The following is an 18,978-nucleotide window of genomic DNA, read 5'->3' as shown; positions in this document are numbered from 1 at the left end:
TGTGATTTAGAATTAATGTTGTTCTTTCCACCTTGAAACTCTGTTTCATGTTGCTTCTAATGTTAAAAATACTATCTTGGCAGCTTGATATTTTGCAGACCAGATGTACCTCTGTATAGGTGAACATGTAACTAAATTTTAGTAAAACCAATTTGTCAACTGCTGAGGCTGGGGTGGGGGAGAGGTGTGTGTAAGACTGTGATTCTGATCACACTGAAAATATAATATTGTTATTGGTAAACTACAGAGTTTCTAAGCTTATAGGTGGTTTATGCCATTAGGCAAAGGGGTGACTGAACATACTATTAAATGTGTGCTGTTCCCTATGGCTGTTTAGAACTGCACAATTTTTACCGTGTTACAAGCATTTGAAATGTAGTCCCCCATACATACTTAGCGGATACATGTCGAACACTTGATGGTTAAATCCTAGCTCTGAAGTAATATACTTAAGGCCAGTGGGATTGATGGGAATTCAACCTGTTACTGCTGTTCTTGCACACTGTGATGCTGTTGCCTGGACTGAGATCAGGAAAACTAAGTATGTCAACATGCAGGCAATAGTATAATTTCAGAAATCCATGTTAACTCCAAGTGAAGTGGTCTGGATACCTGAGCATTCTAAGCAGAGCAGCAAGAAACTCTGCAAAGAGTAATTTGCTCTACTCTTTTGACTAAACTCTGGTGTTCCTGAACGACAAGGCACTGCAGCTGTACTCATTGCTCTCGGTGTCTTGTTGCCAGCTTCTTACAGTGGAGAAGGAAGCTCTAGGGTAGCATTCAACTGGTCTGTCTGCTCTGCCTGGACTCTCTGTATGCCCTCCAGCTTTAGGAACAAAGGAAGGGTTAACAGTACACTCAGCAATGCTGCATTGGCACAGCACCATCCAACTTGCTCACCTACTGGATGCTATGGAAGAGTACTCCATGTGTAACTAAAAACTACACTGCAATATGCAGGAGCAAAAGTATCAAATTACTGTTACTCAGGAAATCCTGATTCTGATCTTTCATTACTTCTTAATGCCTTTACCAGTTTGTATCACTGTTTTGTGTATGTGTTTTAAATAAGAACCTGCTCTTTTCCTTTGTCATCAGGAGCCATATTGATGCCTACACTGTTCATTACAAGTTTGGACACTAGAATCTGTAGCACAGGTATTTGCCACTTGAATTATCAGTGATTCCTTACATGGTGAGCTTAGTACAGCAATGTAGGCTGCTCACTAAAATGCACCTTTTCCAACAAGATTTACAACTTGCATCAGGAAAGATTAAATAGAAAAATATTTTAACTCTCATAGATTATGTGCATTCTCAGAGCCAACCTCTGGCACAAGCTGTTCAGAAAACTTATTGGTATTATATGAGCCCTGTCCCAGATTCCGTTGTACTAATGTCCTTTGAGTCAGCTGCTCTGTAGTACCTTATGCTCAGACCTTTTCTGATAGTACATATGAAGTACTTTATCTTGCTTTTATAGAAAGTTAGGAACCCTGAATATATTGCACGTACTGATTGTAAACATCTGCACAGAGGTTTTAGGTTACTTCAAGTAGCTTGAAACTTTTTCAGTAGTAGTCACAGCTTTGTTCAAATGAGAGACTCTGCAGGTGTAACAGCACTGAGAATGTAGCTTAGTGCTATTATATTTCTGTGCAGGGTATCATAGCTGGAAACACAGACACATACACCATATACAGTACCTGTGAAGTCAGCCTATGGAAGATACAGATCAGCTCAACAGCACATGCTCAGGGAATCTGGGATGCAACAACAGTACAGTGTGTGAGCTGGGTATTTGATTTTTTATGGCCGTATTCACTATTTCCATCTAGTTGTTCAGGACTTCCCAGATGTCTGGCATCATCAGCTGCTTTTCTTGGGCTGCACGAATTAGTTGCACAGAGGAATGGAGTCCTAAATTCTTTGTAGTTCCTATAGTAAATCTAGGAATGCTGTGAATGTGTGGAGCTGCGTCTTGTGGCTCCCCTATCTGTTTCTCTGTGAGCTCTTCACTGCTTTGGGAGTTTTAGAATCTGTGTTCATACCTGTGCCGCTGAAATTACAAAAAAAGGAGAAAGGACTGAAAACTTACCCTTATTTTTGCTTTCAGGTCTTTCAGTTTCATTCTATTTTCCATTTTTTTATATTGTCTTTCTTTCCATTTTTTCAGACGTGGAGGAAAAAGACGGTCAAAAACATCACTTTCTTCTACTTGAATATGAACTGCAATATCAGGACAGAGTCCTCGTTCTGACAAATACTGGGCTTCATCTGAAGTACGAGGGAAACCGTCTAGTATAAAACCTGTGGACCTAATTGGAAAATAAGATATTTATCATTACACAATGTACTTTAAAGTGCAACACAGTGAAAATGCAATTAATTTGAATAACACTTTAAACTCCCTTGTTAAATATGTTGCAAGAGTAAACATAAGAATACTTTCAGGTATTATCTTTTGACAATGTAAAACTGATACTTTACTATACGATTTTAATTGGTATACTAACAAATTTATTTCTTCTGAGGTTTTAATGTGCAGAGATTAATTACTTAAGAAGAACTTCAAAGAACCAAAATGAATTGTGTTCTCAGTATTGCTTGTGTGACTCTAAAAACAGTACTTCTCAGGCACTGCTCTCAAAAAAATAGAAGGTGCCCCAAACATTATGTTGGTAACATCTGGCGCAGAAAGCTTGTCGCCTGAAAATGTATTTTTCAGAAATGCCTGACAATTTCTTCTGTAGTACAGGATTTTGCCACATAGATATCTTGTAGTATAGACAATTTTGCCACTCAGCATGACCTACACCTCCCTTCCTGCAGATATTAAAACCAGGTCAGATATGTCTGGAAGCTCTACGGCTTGTTGGGGCTCTTACAATCTCAATCAGATGACTAGTTCTGTAAAGCTAAATGTTGTGTTAATAAGAGGTTAATATGTCTCTTTATTACTTTAGACCTTGGTAGGATACATTGTGAAACTGCAGAAAACGAAAGAATCTACAAGGAGTTGGAGTGGATGGAAGAACAGGTGGTCCTGGATGCTGTAGGAAAAAGTTGGGGCAGGATATTGATCGTGATGAAGGTTCTTATCTGCTATACAGACCCTGATGAAACTGCATTTATATAATCTAGTATCACACCATGATGTGTAAGGCAGGGCAATTTTTTGTCTTGGTGCGTTCTTTTTCCTAAAACTGATCTCCCTCTTTTTACACCATTAAAAGAATGTTGTCCCCTATCTGTGGGCTGGCAGGACAAAAGTTTATTTGAGGATGTCGTTTATTCTTTTTAAGGCATTTCTCATACTGTTAGGAATAGAACCCTAATGATCAAGCTGCCAGCAGCTATGATCTAGATGGAAATGGATGGAAGAGATAGGACAGGGAAAAAGGGATTTTCCCTGCTGAAATTACATCCTAAAAACCCAGTCTGCTTTCTAGAAGTCGACAATCTTATTTATTTATGCAACAATAATCCACATTATCACAGTGTTATGGATGTACTTTCTGATATGAAAGGAAGTCTATCAGGGCTACCTCACTGGAGTACAGATTGTGAAGAATGAATAAGGTAACCTGATTCTGTGTCATTTTGGAGACCATTGATACTTTGTCTTTGCTTTCCACACAATATTTACAATATATGGAAACCAATAGTTACAGCTGGATTCCAGCTCTTCCTGTTTATTAATTACATGGAAATATAAAAGGTTTATTTACATATCTATCCCATAAGCCCACAAAAACTACCTGGCTATTCAGGAGATTTATTCCAACTCAAGTGGGCTAAGTACTTTTGTCCAGTCCTGTGTAGAGCGCATAAGACATTTTATTACACTCAAAATGTCAATCAAAATGGAGCAACAAAACTGAGAGGTAGGTCATGATTCATAAGAAGTACAAGAGCATTGAAATAATCTCTGAAATAGTTATTTGTAATTATGGACACAATGGAACATCTGCTACCTAAGATTAATTAAAGAAAGAGAGAATCTAATTACAGTTACCGGAATGGCTCCTTCCTCCACCAGTCAAGAACAATGTTATCAAGGACTTCAGGAGGCAATGCCTCATTATCCATTAGATTTGCTTTGATTGCCTCTTCCTCATCAGTTAACTCCACTTCCTTTATATAAAGAAAATCCACAAAAAAATGAAAAAAAAACAACCAAAAATCCAAACCCAAAACATTAGGAAAGAAAGATCTACTTGACACATTTACTGTTTTTTGGCTAAGTAAGGTACTGTCTTTGTTTGATTTAAACCAGCAGAAACAATCTCGTTTGCCACATTTCACTGTACTACGTTCTACATTTTGGGATATTTTCCATGTGCTTGAAGTTGGGTAATTCCCTAAAGTTGGGGCAATTGCTGCTGTATGAGTTATAATGGAACTTAAACCAAGCACAATCATTAAGTATTTAATTATACGTACAGTTAATTCCGAGAAATAGAAACTGAAATGATCCTAATTAGTTTCACCTAATTGCCTACAAGAAGTTTCCCACTTAATTATACATGTTCTCGTGCTGAAGACTATCTGCACTACATCAGAATGTTTTTCACTTTTTAAAGGCAACTTTTATCTTTTGATGCAATCCAAAGAAAGATGTCAAAGAAAGATATGTAAAGGTTACTGGGTATGGGCACATGACCAGAAATCAGACAGATAGCATTGTTCTACAAAGCAGTAGTAGTATTAGTGACTAGTCAAATGCAGAACATTCAGATACCAAATTTAGCTGATAAGTTCTTGTGAAAAAACTTTTTTCAGAATGTGTAACACTGTGATATTGATATGGCTGAGGATGCACTTCTCATACAATGGCTTCCTGACACAAACTGCTGTAAAAAGAATGAAAAGAGAGTATAGATTGGTGGTTCTGTATTAGTTTACACTAGTCGCAGTATCAAGATATGTGTTTTTACAAGTATACTGGATAAAATACAACATTAGAAGTCAAAAAATACCACTGTTCTTGGCCTGCTGACCATGTTACTTTTTCATGGTAATATTCACAGAAGAAAATACTATTTTCTAGTTAGTTGATGTTTTTTTTTTTAACTGAAAACAGAATGGCTAAGTTCGTAAGATAAATGTATCTGGTATCCTTCAAAGAGTTCAATACTCTTTCTGCCATACCTTATAAAGGCCTCATTTGTCAAAATTCATCTATATTTGTCTAAGAAGACTAGATATACACTACCAAAAGAGTGTGTTTTTTAAATGTCAGTGGCCATCAAACATGCACCTAAGCTGTATCCAATGTCACCTGGAGAGAAAACTTGATATGCAGCTAGGTATTCCCCTGTCCCTCTCAGCAAATTGATTTAAGTCCTCCGAAACTCTTTCATGAATTCATTACAAAGTTCTGCTGTCCTTTCCCCATGTAGTAGTCATATTAACCCAAATTGCTCAGGAATTTGTTAGCATAACCTGTCAGAAAATAAAGGAATAAACCTTTTTTAAAAAAGGATCCAGTGATTCAGGAACCCTCAGAATAATGGTAGGGAGCTGATTGCTGCAAGGACATGTCTAAGTAAGAATTCCTATGCTCGACATCTTTTCTGATAATGTAGCCAAAAGAACTTGAGAATATGCTGGAAGCCACAGGTCTAATGTAGTATGTGTGTGTGTGTGAGTAATATTTTCTCTAGTGCCTGTCACAGTGAAAATACATGTATATAAACATATATATATATGATGCAGTGAATATATATTAAGAGATGCTAGTATGGCATAACAGATACCTAAGAAGGCAAAGTGGTAGCCAGATCTGTAACACAGGCATCTTAAAAGAAATGTGTAAAGTGGGAGAAAACTGTAAAACCCATATGAAAATCTATCACTGACATCATCATTGCAGATGAGCTACTGAAATGGCATTTGTATCTGAGAAAAGAAAAGAAACATGAGAGGTATATTCCAGGTACAGAAAAGAGAACACCCCATAAAGCAGTGGTTTGAAGGACAAGGTTTCTCTCCAGATGATCAGTGCTGTGAAGGCTTTGGTTGACGCATCCTAAACCAACCAGGATGATATCTTTTTGCTAAACTTCCCAGATTGCATGGTAAGCTTTGTTTGCCTTCAGTATTTTTGCTTTGAATATTATAGCTGACCCTTACCTTAAGCTTTGATAGGTACAATTCTAGCATTTTGTGCCAAAGTGAAAGAGCAAATGAAATCAAATGAAATTATTTTGGAGAGGTACTGGGTCAGTGAAGAGCAGGGTAGTTGGACAGTCTGGTGGTAGTCATGCTCAGAGAAATTCTTAGGGAGTCCACAGCCTTGGAAATTATCCTCTAGAGTTATGTGCATGGACCAATGAATGGGTTTCTAAACGGAACTGAAATTGCATCAGCTGTGCTTTGCTCATGCCATCAGATAAAGCACTTTACAAGAAGTGCAAAAAAACCCCAACAACTAATGTAGAAGAAGATTGTTTACCAGCATGATGATGAGGAAAAAATACTAACAGAAGTGTCTTAGTGTAAGACATGTATTGATGCCAAAAAAATAAAGATGAGTGAGAGCCAGCCGTAACCATCAATGCCAGGAAAGCTTGCCATGTTTTTGGCTGTGATGACCAAGTTGTAAACTGACTTCCCAAACATCCTCTTAGATTTAACTGATGAAACCCGAAATTTTTGTTCTGACATACATGATTTTGATCTGTAATCCCTCTGTGTTGAAGCATTTGATTCCAATATTACCTGCTCTTGTATTATTTAATCAGGAACGCTACCTTCCAGTGATCAGGCACCTCCTCTGCTTTTCAAGACAATAGAGAGTGGCCTTGAATCCACCTTTGGCAGCTTTCTTGGCACCTGTGAATGCACTCCATTGACTTGTACATGTCCAGACTACATAAATGGTCCCAAATTTGATCCTATTCTGCTGTGAGTAGTACCACTGTTCACCCATTCTTTCCTATTAGGCAGAGACCTAGCAGGCCACAGACTAGACTGTACTTGTAAAGACCACGGTAAAAAAGGCACTGAGCATCTCAGCCTCTTCTGCGTCTTTCATCAAAAGGTCATCTACTCCACTCAGTAGCAGACTCATATTTTCAAGGTCTTTCTTTTACTGCTGTTGTTCTATAGAAATTCTTCTTGCAGCCTCTCAGATCTGTCACTAATTTCCTCTTCCACTGAGTGCTTGTCTTCCTGCCATCTTCCTAACACTGTGCCTGGATGTTGTTTCTGTATGCCTCCTCTGTAGGCTGCATCCTCTCCTGCATGTTTCCTTAGATACGGTGGTAGGAAGTCTTCGAAGGTGTTTGATGACTAGTAACTTGAAGGAACACAGCAGGCATAAGTAGCACAAAAAAAAATGGCTCTTAGAATGTGACGCAGGAACTTGTTTCTTCCTGAAGCTCTGAGAGTTGGATAAACTCTTATTTGTATTGTCTAGGAGGTAGATTTTCAATTTCTTTGTATTATACATTTTTTGAAAGATTAATAGGCTCTGTACCTGTATTGAGACTTCTCCACATAATGAAGGCTTTTATCATATCCATTGTTGCCTAAAGAAGAATTCATTTGCATTGAAACCTTGTCCACTGATGTCTAAAAAAAGAAATCACTCTCTCCTATTAAACATTCATGTAAATGTATATTGTTCAGGGAAATTACACCCTGTAAGGGACGGGGTTTAGAATGTACATGTATAACAATTTTGAACCAGTATTTAATCTGATTAAGAAAAAGAAGTAATCTTCTGAAAATGATCATTCATTAATTATTTCACCAGGATCATGAATATCAAGCTATTTGCAACAGTTTTTAAAATACAAGGTGCAGTTTATGCTGCCCAAGAGTGTTTTTCTGGTTTGAAACTCTGCTGCCCATAAGCAAAGACACTACAATCCAGGTTACAAAACCTACCATATTGAAAAAATATTAGCTTAGTTACTTTGTTAGGAACACTGAAATATTTCTGATTTTTTGACAAGGGGTGATCAGACTGAAGGGCTGGTTGAGGCATTCTATTCTTTTGCCCCAAGAAAGTGAAAAGAGCACTGCTGGGGACATTTCTAAACTCCTGTGCAATTGGATCACGTGCACCTGACTGAACTGGCATATTTTAAATATTTGAAAGAAACTATACCTTCCCATTATTTTTTTCCTCAGTTTGTATTCCTGTGCCCCATTTAGCATCTATGTCCATCTATCTATTTAGAAAAAAAATCTGTTTAGAAAAAAACCTATGTGTAATTCTTGGAAATGTTTTGTAGAATGTTTGTGGCATTTTTAAGAAAACATTGTCAAGCACTATTACTTCCAAATTTCATCAAGTAAGTAATTTAACATAAGTAATTTTTATCAGGCTAGAATTTTATAGGAAATTCCTATTCTGGTCTGAAAATGGTTAATTTGTGTATGGACATAAAGAAGATCAGGTTATTACCTGTTTGCTTTTTTCATTCTCAGTTTTAGTCATGGTCTGAGAGAAGTCTTCCAGTTCCTGTGTCAGAATTGTCATTTTGTTGTCGTCTTCTTCAGGTTCTTCATTGAAATGGGGCCCAACTTTCTCTTTAGTTTTGGGTAAGATCAATTCCTGTAGATACTCTTCGAACTGAATATGGAAAATGCCTAATTTGTCTGCTATGTATCGTGCACAAGTAGTTTTACCTGCTCCATGAGTCCCAAGTAAGCACACCCGTAAAGGAGGGGCCTATAGGAAAAAATTGGAACATTTTGTAACAGTTTGGAGTCTACAGTGCCACCCCTACTGTTTTTGATATTATTATAAAAATTGCATCAAAACCAGTCTATTTTGGATTTTGATTTTTCCAGGCTTTTCTACTCTCTAGAAACAGTGAACAAATCCACTATGGCAGTTTAAACCAGGAAGTAAAAGTAAAACTTCATTAAACAATTCTTCTAAATCTTCCCTTCTTTTTTTACTCTTCTTTCACTTACAAAAAACCCCCAACAACTTAAAGATAGTAAAAAAGAACCCAATATGTGTGATTTATTAATCACATCTTATGATTATTGTAAGCCTTTATACACTCTTCCTCTCTTTTCTATTTGCATCATTAACTCAATGTGTTAATTTAAGTGTACCCTAAAAAGTCATGAGGGAAGCAATGTGTTTTGTTTGTTTCAAGGACTTGCCTGATACTTTTATTGTTACCTAGAAAAAATCAGCGATAGTAAACCATTACAAATGGGAATGGAAAATTGTGATTTTAATCTGTTATTATCTGCTTAAACAATTTTGAAGATTCTCACTTGTATTGGTTCATTGTGAGCCACATACTCCTCAGGGTTCTTCAAAAATTTATCTCTGTACTCAGACGTTGAAAAGTAATAAATCTTTTCTTGATATTTAGCTGCATGTTCATAGAGTCCTGGGTAAAGGACAAAGTTCTCTTTCAGACTGACCGGACAAAAGTGTTTTGTGTCTCCCATGTGCCTTTTCTTTTCCTTAGTTTTTTCTTCATCCTGAAAATATGAAATTTTTCAAAAACTATTTGTTCACTTAGACTTAAGTAGTTCACTTGGATTAGGTAAACAGAATTGATCAGATTAAGTAATGTCAAATACATCAACTGGGCATTGAATGAGAATGGTAGTTCTCAAGATAGTTTATAAACTGAATATTAAGTCTGTGAAAATACACATCTTTTAGATTCAGAGTTAGAAAACAAACTGCCCATTCTACTGAAAGGATTATTGAGTAAAGAATAATCATTTAAAATTTGAAATTATAATATCATACTTAGCTGTTGAAGACCAAAATTAGGCTAGAAGTATCTATGGTAAAATCTTTTTCTGCTGTGTTCTTGAAACCCACAATCTGTTGCTTCTAAATGTGCAGAAGTAGACCTCTTCAGAAAAGGCAATGAGAGCTGGTATTATGAAGTCAGATTACTTATTTAGTAAAATCAATTTCTAAAAAATCTCATCAGTACTGCTCCCTTACAGTATAAGGATATCCTGTACTGTTAAATCTGGGGATAAGAATCTTCCAATATAGGATGAGAATAAAGGAAAGGTGAAGCTAGAGCTTTAATTTCATTAAAATGTGTGTTTGAAAATTATCAATAGCTGAAATGAAACAGAGGATTGCACATTAGGACTCCGCATCTTCTGATGTTTATATGATGGCTCACAGAATCATTGTTAATTAAAAGAAATCAAAGTTCACATTTGTTTCTTTAATAAAACCTGTCTTTACCATCTGGCGAAGCTAGGTACATTCATCCTCTCTATTAGCATGGGGTATTTAGGCTTCTCGCTGGACTAAAACGACTATCAGCCAGAACACTGTGTTCCTATACAATGAAAATCTTGAAGCATATGCTGATCTTTATTTTGTAAGAAGGCTGAAATTGGATCATACAAAATCAGGTGCAAAATCTGACTTCTCTGGGTTTATGTTCAAACTGAAAATAAATTAATTAAAATAAAAGCATAAATAGAAAAAGCCAGCATGCTTACTTCTTCATTTTCATTTTTCTCTTCTTCGTCTTCCTCTTCAGCAGCCAGATCTTCAGCTTCCTCATCTAAGTCTTCAGCAGATAATTCCCAACCATGGTATTTAAAAGGTTCTGAAGAGGTTAATTTTTTTTTTCCTGATTCAGTATTTTTCATTTGACAATGTCAAAATATAATCCTTTTGTCCATAAAAGTAAGCACGTATGTGAAAGCAAATCATGCCAACTGTATATTGCATTCCTACTACTCATAGCACAAAATATTCTCCCTGGATGCAGGAATAATATATTACTTCCTCCAAAAATGGAAACTTACTGGTTGTTTTTTTGTTGAAGTAAATTGGTATTTTCAACAGGAACTTGTAGTACAAAGTATTATACAAACACATGCAGAGAGTGCCATTACTGTTTGCAACAGTGTGTTAACTATTGTTCATTGGGGAAAATAATCAGTCAAATTTTACTTGATTATAAAGCTAGCACATTTTGGTTAATGAAACACTTGCATTGTAGCAATGGTAGGAAAAATGTAGTGTTAATATTATTTATCCAGTACTCAAAATTATAGATTTAAGCACACAAGTGAAGAAAGGTAATTTGCCAAAAAAATACCAATACTGTAAAAACCCAGTCTTGAAACAGTCTGTGCAGGTGGGCAGTTTAGATTATGACACACCCTGAAAGTATCATTGACTTCAGTGAATGCTGTACATAAGCGAACCTTTGTTACCTGTCCATGTCTCAACCAGTATCCTGACATGAACAGATAGAGCAAGTAACCGGGGAAATGCACTGTCAGAATGTTTAGGGAGCTATTATATATATATTTGTATAGCCATATATATTTTTTTCAAACATATATATTCCCCACTCTTCCTATTGTCTTAAAGGCTGTTAGTGTGCTTTTCAGCTCAATCACAGAACACAGCATGTCCTGTTCCCACTTGGTGTGAGTAATACAGAACTGAGTATAACCTACCACCCGCCCCCGCACCCCACACCCCAAATATACTCATCATACAAGCTCTCCAAAATCCCTCTTGGTAGGTTAAGTGTAAATCACATAAACAGTATTACTTACTTTCCATAGCCAGCACAGTTTGATTAAGCAGGCTTTCTGGAGTTTGCTCAGCAATCTCTAAAACAAGAACCTGAACTAGAGATGACTGCTTGATTACTGACTCCACTGTTTGCCAGTCATGCATGAAAAGGTCAATTTTCCTTTTAATAATTTCCATTTCTGGTATATCTTGGAAGTCATCCTCTGCAAAATCAGGTAGCATGACTTCTGAAAATCAAAAAGTACATAGAAAGCAATACTTCTCTAAAATGTTTTGCATTTAAAAATTATCATTATGCTTTGGAATCATTTTTATTTTCATCAGATATGGTGGCATATTTCTTTTAGTGCTCCTTCATTCCCCAACTCCCCCCCCCCCCCCCCGATTATGGTTTATTATATTATTAGTTTATAAAGACACTTAGAAAAGGCCAGGTCCGTTATGCTGATATAGTATACACTGATGCTTCCCCAGGAAAATAAACAAGGTCAAATTACATAACTACATTTGCATACGGTTATTTAAATCAGCACAGCACATAAATAAATATAATGACTCTTTCTGCAAAGAAATATAAGGAATATACATTAACTTAAAAATTATTATTTAATGATGAACAGTTTTTGACAGGCTATCCATATGGTCATGACTCATAGGGAACGTACCAGTATAGGAAAAAAATAAAGAGTTGGAAAACTAGCATACACCGCAAAAAAGCAATGTCATGTTCTGACCTGGTTCAGGTTCAGTTACTGAAGCTGTTGTGGGGTGTTCAGGTTGCATGTTAGGTATCTGCTCTTTTTAAGTGGAGTATGTTCTCTTCATGTGAATAGAAATATAATGCATATTCCTAGATGTTTTTCTTCTTCAGCATTTCAATATACAGATGTTAATTAATTAAAACTTCATTTACTCAAATGAAGGCACACAGATATATAAAGAGCAACATGGTAAAATTGCAGAGAAAATAGAAGATTTTTGGGAGAAAGGAAAAAGAAGGGACTAAACAGAGAAGTCCACATCAGTGTAAATATCAAGGATAGGAGGATGGTATTGAAGACTAAAATCCTAAACTGGTAAAGGCAAAGCAGTGAGCTAAAACACTAAACCATGCAATATAGGAGTACTTACAAGTGATGTCTCTAACCATAACTAACAAATAAGGCGAGGCACACTTACAAAAAGCAGCCTAGGGAGCACTAGCAACCAGGAGCGCTGCAGAGCGCACAAACAGCGCATGGCGCGTCAGGGCATGGTGCAGCAGTTTGCACAGCAGTTGGTATGGAAGGGCACGCAGGAAAACCATAGGCACCCTGCCAGCTCAAGAGGTGAGTTCAATTGGTGGTCATCACCCTCTCAGAAGGAGCTTAGCTATGTTATCATCCGGCAGGAAGCTATGTCCTCTGCACTTGCCAGAATGGCTGAGCTCCCAGGAAATGCTCGCAGAGCAATATGGAGCTCCCACGAAAACATGCAGCCACCCAGGTCTCAGGCTGCAGGACTTGCTAGAGCCTTTCATGGTTAATGGATGGCAGTAGTGAGAAAAGCAGTGTGAGATGTGACCAGGTGGAGTGCCTGGTGGCAGAGCTAGAGATGAAGCAGAAAGGTTAAGGAGACTCAGGGAGTCTGAGAGAGACTGCCCTCCCTGAGACACAAACAGGAACAGCCGCCAGAAAGAACCCAAGGTCAAGGGGATCCCGTATCCTTCCCCCTGCCAGGCTGAAGGTAGTAGCTTAAAGGAAAGGAGTAAACCAAGGCAAATCCCTGCTTGGGATGGCAGGTGAACCCATTACCGCTCTTCCCTGTGGGTGGCAATGAAGCTGCAACAAATAGTCCAAGGGTGATCAAAAAAAGACTTCAGGGTTTTGGGATGGTTGCTAAGGGAATCTGCAGCACAGGTTATTTTTTCCTTTCTCCTTCCAGTTGTAGCAGCAACATGGAAGAAACAGACACACCCAGTCTATTAATACGTGGCTCCATGGCTGGTGTCACCACCACAGGTCTGTGTTTTTCCATAATGGGATGGCCTACATGGCACCAGGCTTACTGGCATCAGATAGGATTCACCTTTCTTAAAGGGGGAAGAGGGTCTTTGCTCATGAGCTAGCAGGGCTCATTGACAGAGCTTTAAACTAGACTTGAAAGTGGAGGGGGATAATATCAGGCTTGCCTGTGACAAGCTGTGGGATGATACACCAAGGTTAGAGGGATGGGGTGCTAGTGAGGGCTCTCAGCCTGTTGTTCTGAGACATGCAGGCTACACTGGAGTACACTTGAAGTCTTATGGAGATGAGCCAGGGGCTCCTGAGGTAATAGCAGCCAAAAGGGGAACACCAGTGAAAAACCTCAGAGGAATGAAGGGCTGCACCTCTAAGAAGGTGACACGGCCAACAGCCCAGCTGAAGTGCCTCTGAACCAATGCAAGCAGTAGGAGCAACAAACAGGAGGAGCTGGAAGCCACTATACTGCTAGAAAGCTATGACCTGGCTGCCATTACTGAAACTTGGTGGGATGAATCCCATGACTGGAGTGCAGCTATCAATGGCTACAAGCTGTTCAGATGGGACAGGTGAGGAAGGAGGGGTGGAGGGGTTGCCCTTCACATCAAGAAATGGATAGAGTGTGAAGAGCTGTCTCTGAAGAATAGCCACAAGCAGGCTGAAAGCTTATAGGTAAGAATTAGAGATGGAGGCAACAAAGGGAACCTTGTGGCTGGTGTCTACTAAGACAGCCTGATCAAGGAGAGCCTACTGATGAAGCCTTCTTACTTCAGCCCAAGGCATTGCACTCACAAGCTCTTGTCCTTCTGGGGGACTTCAACCACCCCGACATCTGCTGGAAAAGTAGCATGATGAGCTGTAGGCAATCCAGGACTCTCCTGGAATGCATTGAGGACAACTTCCTAAGCCAGGTAATAGCCCTACCAGAGGGGATGTAATACTGGACCTGATGGGATCAAGTGCACCCTCAGCAAGTTTGCTGACAATACCAGACTGTGGTTTGGTCAGCATGCTGGAGGCACAGGATGCCATCTAGAGGGACCTGGACAAGATCATGAAGTGGGCCTGTGTGAACCTCAAGAGGTTCAACAAGGCCAAGTGCAAGGTCTTACACCTGGGTTAAGGCAACCCCTGGTATCAATATAGGCTGGGGGATGAAGGGATTGAGAGCAGCTCTGCAGAGAAGGACTTTGGGGTACTGGGGGATGAAAGGCTGGACGTGAGCCGGTAAATGTGTGCTGGCAGCCCAGAAGGCCAACTGAATCTTGGGCTGCATCAAAAGAAGCGTGGCCAGCAAGTTGAGGGGGTGATTCTCCCCCTCTGCTCTCATGAGACCACACCTGGAATACTGCGTTCAGCTCTGAGACCACACCTGGAATACTGCGTTCAGCTCTGGAGCCCTCAGCACAGGAAAGACATGGACCTGTTGTAGCGAGTCCAGAGGAGGAACACAAAAATGGTCAGAGGGCTGGAACAGCTCTCCTGTGAGAACAGGCTGAGACAGCTGGAGTTGTTCAGCCTGGAGAAGGCTCCAGGAAGACCTTATTGCAGGCTTTCAGGACAAGGGGTATTGGTTTTAAACTAAAAGAGGGTAGATTTAGACTAGATATAAGGAAGAAATCTTTTACGATGAGGGTGATGAAACACTGGAACAGGTGGCCCAGAGAGGTGGTAGATGCCCCATCCCTGGAAACATTCAGGGCCAGGCTGGATGGGGCTCTGAGCAACCTGATCTGGTTGAAGATGCCCCTGCTCATTGCAGATGACCTTTAAAGGTCCCTTCCAACCAAAATCATTCTATGATTCTATGATTCTATGACAGGTACACAGAGATTATGATCCACCTTTTAAAAGTGATCTGTAATAGGTATGTCTTCATTCCTGGATACCTAATGTTTAATCTTTGCAGAGATGCTGAACATACTTTTGCCAGTTATGTGAAACAGAAACTGTGGGTGTTAACCAGCTTGAAATTTAGATCTATTTGTTCAGAGAACTGGAATACTTCCATTTCGTAACAAAGTCTGCAACAGAATTGAAAAAGCGAATTAATTTCTTCTGACTTTCAAGCCTCATTTGTGTGATTTAACCACTAAACCAGGCCTCTTAAGGGTTATGAATGCTTCTTTCCAGTTGTGCATTGTTATGAATGTACAGAAATTAATGAACAGATTATCTGTTGCATATTCAGAGACAATTTGGTCATACATGTGTAATGAAAAAGTTTATAGCAGATAATGGCATTAATTATGCACTATATATGCATTAAGAATACAATGAATATCGTAAAAGAATTTGTGCCAATTTAAAATCAGTTATTTTTCCCGATTAATAATAACTGTAAAAACTCCAAACAAAATAATACTTGAAACATCTATTCATACTTCTTCAATCTTAAGAACTGTTTTCAAATGCTAAGAATTCCAATTTAGAATAAGTTTCCTATTGAGACATTTTGGCTCTTCCCAGTGCATTCTCGTGGAAGAAATGGATATTGCCTCTATTTATCCTACTGAGTAGAGGGAGAACATGCAGGTGTTGAAGGCTGAAGGTCCTCCCAAAAAACAGAGGAGTCATATTTGAAACTCACTGTGTTATTCGCAGGATTCTCAGGAACAGCTTCTCTTACAATATTGGCAAAGCCCTTGCAAGTAGCAGCAGCCTAGGTTTACCATTCTTGAAATATGACTTTGTCTGCTGTTGCCTCTGCACTTTCTTAGGTATACACTTACAGGGATCTTAAGAATATGCTTACTTTTGCAGACAAAGGTGTGTTATACCTATGACCTATAGAACCCAAATTGCTATGAAGCAATACAAATGTATGTACGTGTGGAGTAATTCTAAGAAGTATCAACAATGAGATGCAAAAGTGTAACCCATTTCTCTGGAGGCTCCAAGTCATCCATAGCTACACTAAAGACTGTGGATGTAAATCCCATCTGCCAGTCAATACACTCCAGGACAAGGAGTATATAAATGATGATAATAATAGTAGCATAATATTAATGAATAAATAATTATTTTTTTTTAATTATACCATGGCTTCCCTCTGTGGATACTTGAACTATGAAACTCTCACAAAAAAATTTAACTTTAATGAAGCCATGTCTGCATACAATAGCTTGTTTAATGAGTAAGGGAAAATAATTTAATCTCTTCAGATACATTGTGAAGAAATTTTTTATGTCAGTTGTTTAAGATCAGAGAAGTCCAAACCTGACTCCTAACATTGTCTCATGAAAAGTAAACAAAAGTTAGAGATTCAGAGAATGCATTAATATAAGTAAGAAATTAACAGGTACTACTCTTGGTAAACATGACAAATCCATACTAAATGTGTTGTCATACTTGGTGAGCAAAATAACAAAGGGATAGTTTCTTCTACTGCCATCCATTTAGCAGAAAAAGCCAGTGGGAGTTAAAAACTTGATATTGACAGCAGATACTGATTTAAAACTTGACACTGACTCATCAACAGAAAAGGAGAAAGATACTCATTTTTTCCTAGGGCTGCAATTAGTAACCATTTAGACATTGCTAGGCCTTGAAAGTCCTGAGACGAAGTTCTGTTTCAGCTTGAAGAAGATAGAGTGGCGCCTAGATGACACCATCACCACCTTGTCCTTACTAAATCATGAACAGTCTCCAGCAGCAGCAATATGGTGTTGCTGCTATTCCCATTCCCTGAACTCATATAACTTTCAACCCTCATTGTTTTCTTTTTCTTATTATTTTTGTGTTCTGTTTAATAAGTCTGATATCAGTGCTTTCAGCTAACAGACGAAAAAGCAGTTGAGAGCAATGACTTCAATGGTCTGATAATACTGTAGGTTTGCTGGGACTTACAGTGTATGCTGTGATTGTCTCCTGCCAGAAATGAAGCTGCATGAAAGAGCTTGAATGGCGGATAGAGTGATTTTCTACTTTCCTATAATTTTCCCTTCCTCTTGTTATTTCTGTCTTGTTATTAGTTTGAAAGAGCAGGAACAGATTTTGACACAAGCAACAACAGGGCCAGTCTATTCCAATGGACTTTTACTGATTTTTACAGAAAAGGACCATTACTACTATTTTTCCTTATATAACTTCCTACACATAGAAAGGAGCAGTATTACTAAAAATGAAAGCCTTATGTAATGCCTTGTATGTTAAAAGCTTTGACCATTTTTTTCAAAATACAAACCCTCAAAACATTAAAAAACCAGTGTTTCATGGTTACTCCCTGGCATTAAGCAGACCAGTGTTTGCTATGTGAAATTGCAGCACTGTAACATTCATGTTGAGTTTGTTACAACCTGAAAAATGCAAACAATTTTCCAGCTCATGAAGAGTTAGATTGCCCTGTTATAATTTTCTTCTTTAAGAAAACTCATATTTCCTCCTGGAACTGAATGACTCTCAATCTTCTCTTGTGGATTGTTGAAGAAATCCATGAATGCCACACTTAATTTTCCAAAATGGAGCCAGATCAAAAAATGCTGTTACTAAATACAATGTAGCTGGATTTCAGTGATTAGGTACCAGTAAGATTCAGCAGGAATAGGACTAAACATAATGGTCACAGTAGAGATGCTGCCTAACTTTTGTCTAACATACTACCAACAAAAGCATCGCCTGGAAGTGTCAGTAGCAGCTGGGATATATGAGTGCCTGAAGGACAAGGAACACATCTATTTTTCTGACTTGGATGGCTAAGCTGCCTGTGAAGCTATTATATCAAAGGTCAGTGCCACTACTGTCTCCTAGAAGAAAGCAAGCCAGTGCCCTGCCTCCAGCGAGTTAATTGCCAAAGAGCTAGAGTTAGGAACTCCTGTTCTTTTGTCATCAGCCAAATTTAAAACGACACAGGGTTTCAAACACATGCCTCCTTTTGACGTTCCTTCATGGTGCACTGTGGTTGGCCCCTTGCTAGTTTGCTACTTCTTGTGCCTGTTTCTACAACCCTTAATTCCATATATGAAGCCAGGCACTTACAAGTTAGTATGGCAGTTTTGGGTGCTGCAATGTCTACACCTCCTTATGGACCAGGCCTTAATGGGCAGTCCTCTAGAAATACAGTAGATTTCTAGATACTCAGGTGCTTTTAAGAATTTTATTCTTCTGCTTATGAAGCTGAAACTTAGTCTCTCAATACCCGAATTTACATTTACTATAGATAAACTCAGATTTGAAGTAAATCAGGGCCTCTATGGCAGCTCATATGCTGGGTGACGGACCCGAGGGCACCCCCAGGCCTGGCTGTCCCTGCCCAGGCCCCTGGGGCTCCCCCGACCTGCCCACAGCCCAGGACCCCATGGCAGCCCCTGGGGCCACCAGCCCCTGCCCCAGCAACGCCGCACCAGGGCTGGTCTCCAGCTCCCATGGCAGAGCCATGGGCTCTGCCGAGTTGGGCCAACATTCCAGCGTGGCCTCAGCTCGTCCCTGTCCCCAGGGAGGTGCCCAATGCCGAGGGCT

At 38.9% G+C, this 18,978-nt stretch overlaps 1 protein-coding gene across 1 annotated transcript in view; it reads right to left on the bottom strand.

Annotated features, from left to right (window-relative positions):
- AK9 (adenylate kinase 9) overlaps positions 1-18,978 on the bottom strand; it is a 76,623-nt gene that overhangs the window by 17,668 nt on the left and 39,977 nt on the right. The window contains exons 17-23 of the mRNA XM_055714868.1: positions 11,542-11,748; positions 10,465-10,574; positions 9,253-9,465; positions 8,423-8,689; positions 5,798-5,803; positions 4,019-4,137; positions 2,099-2,318 (exon numbers count right to left, since the gene is read on the bottom strand). Coding sequence (XP_055570843.1) covers positions 2,099-2,318; positions 4,019-4,137; positions 5,798-5,803; positions 8,423-8,689; positions 9,253-9,465; positions 10,465-10,574; positions 11,542-11,748 — 1,142 coding nt within the window. The remainder of the gene's footprint in view (positions 1-2,098; positions 2,319-4,018; positions 4,138-5,797; positions 5,804-8,422; positions 8,690-9,252; positions 9,466-10,464; positions 10,575-11,541; positions 11,749-18,978) is intronic.

This window comes from Falco cherrug, chromosome 6 (genome assembly GCF_023634085.1).
Source record: "Falco cherrug isolate bFalChe1 chromosome 6, bFalChe1.pri, whole genome shotgun sequence".
Taxonomy (NCBI): Eukaryota; Metazoa; Chordata; class Aves; order Falconiformes; family Falconidae; genus Falco; species Falco cherrug.
Note: the sequence above shows the minus strand (reverse complement) of the source record. Positions and strands in the feature narration are given on the sequence as shown.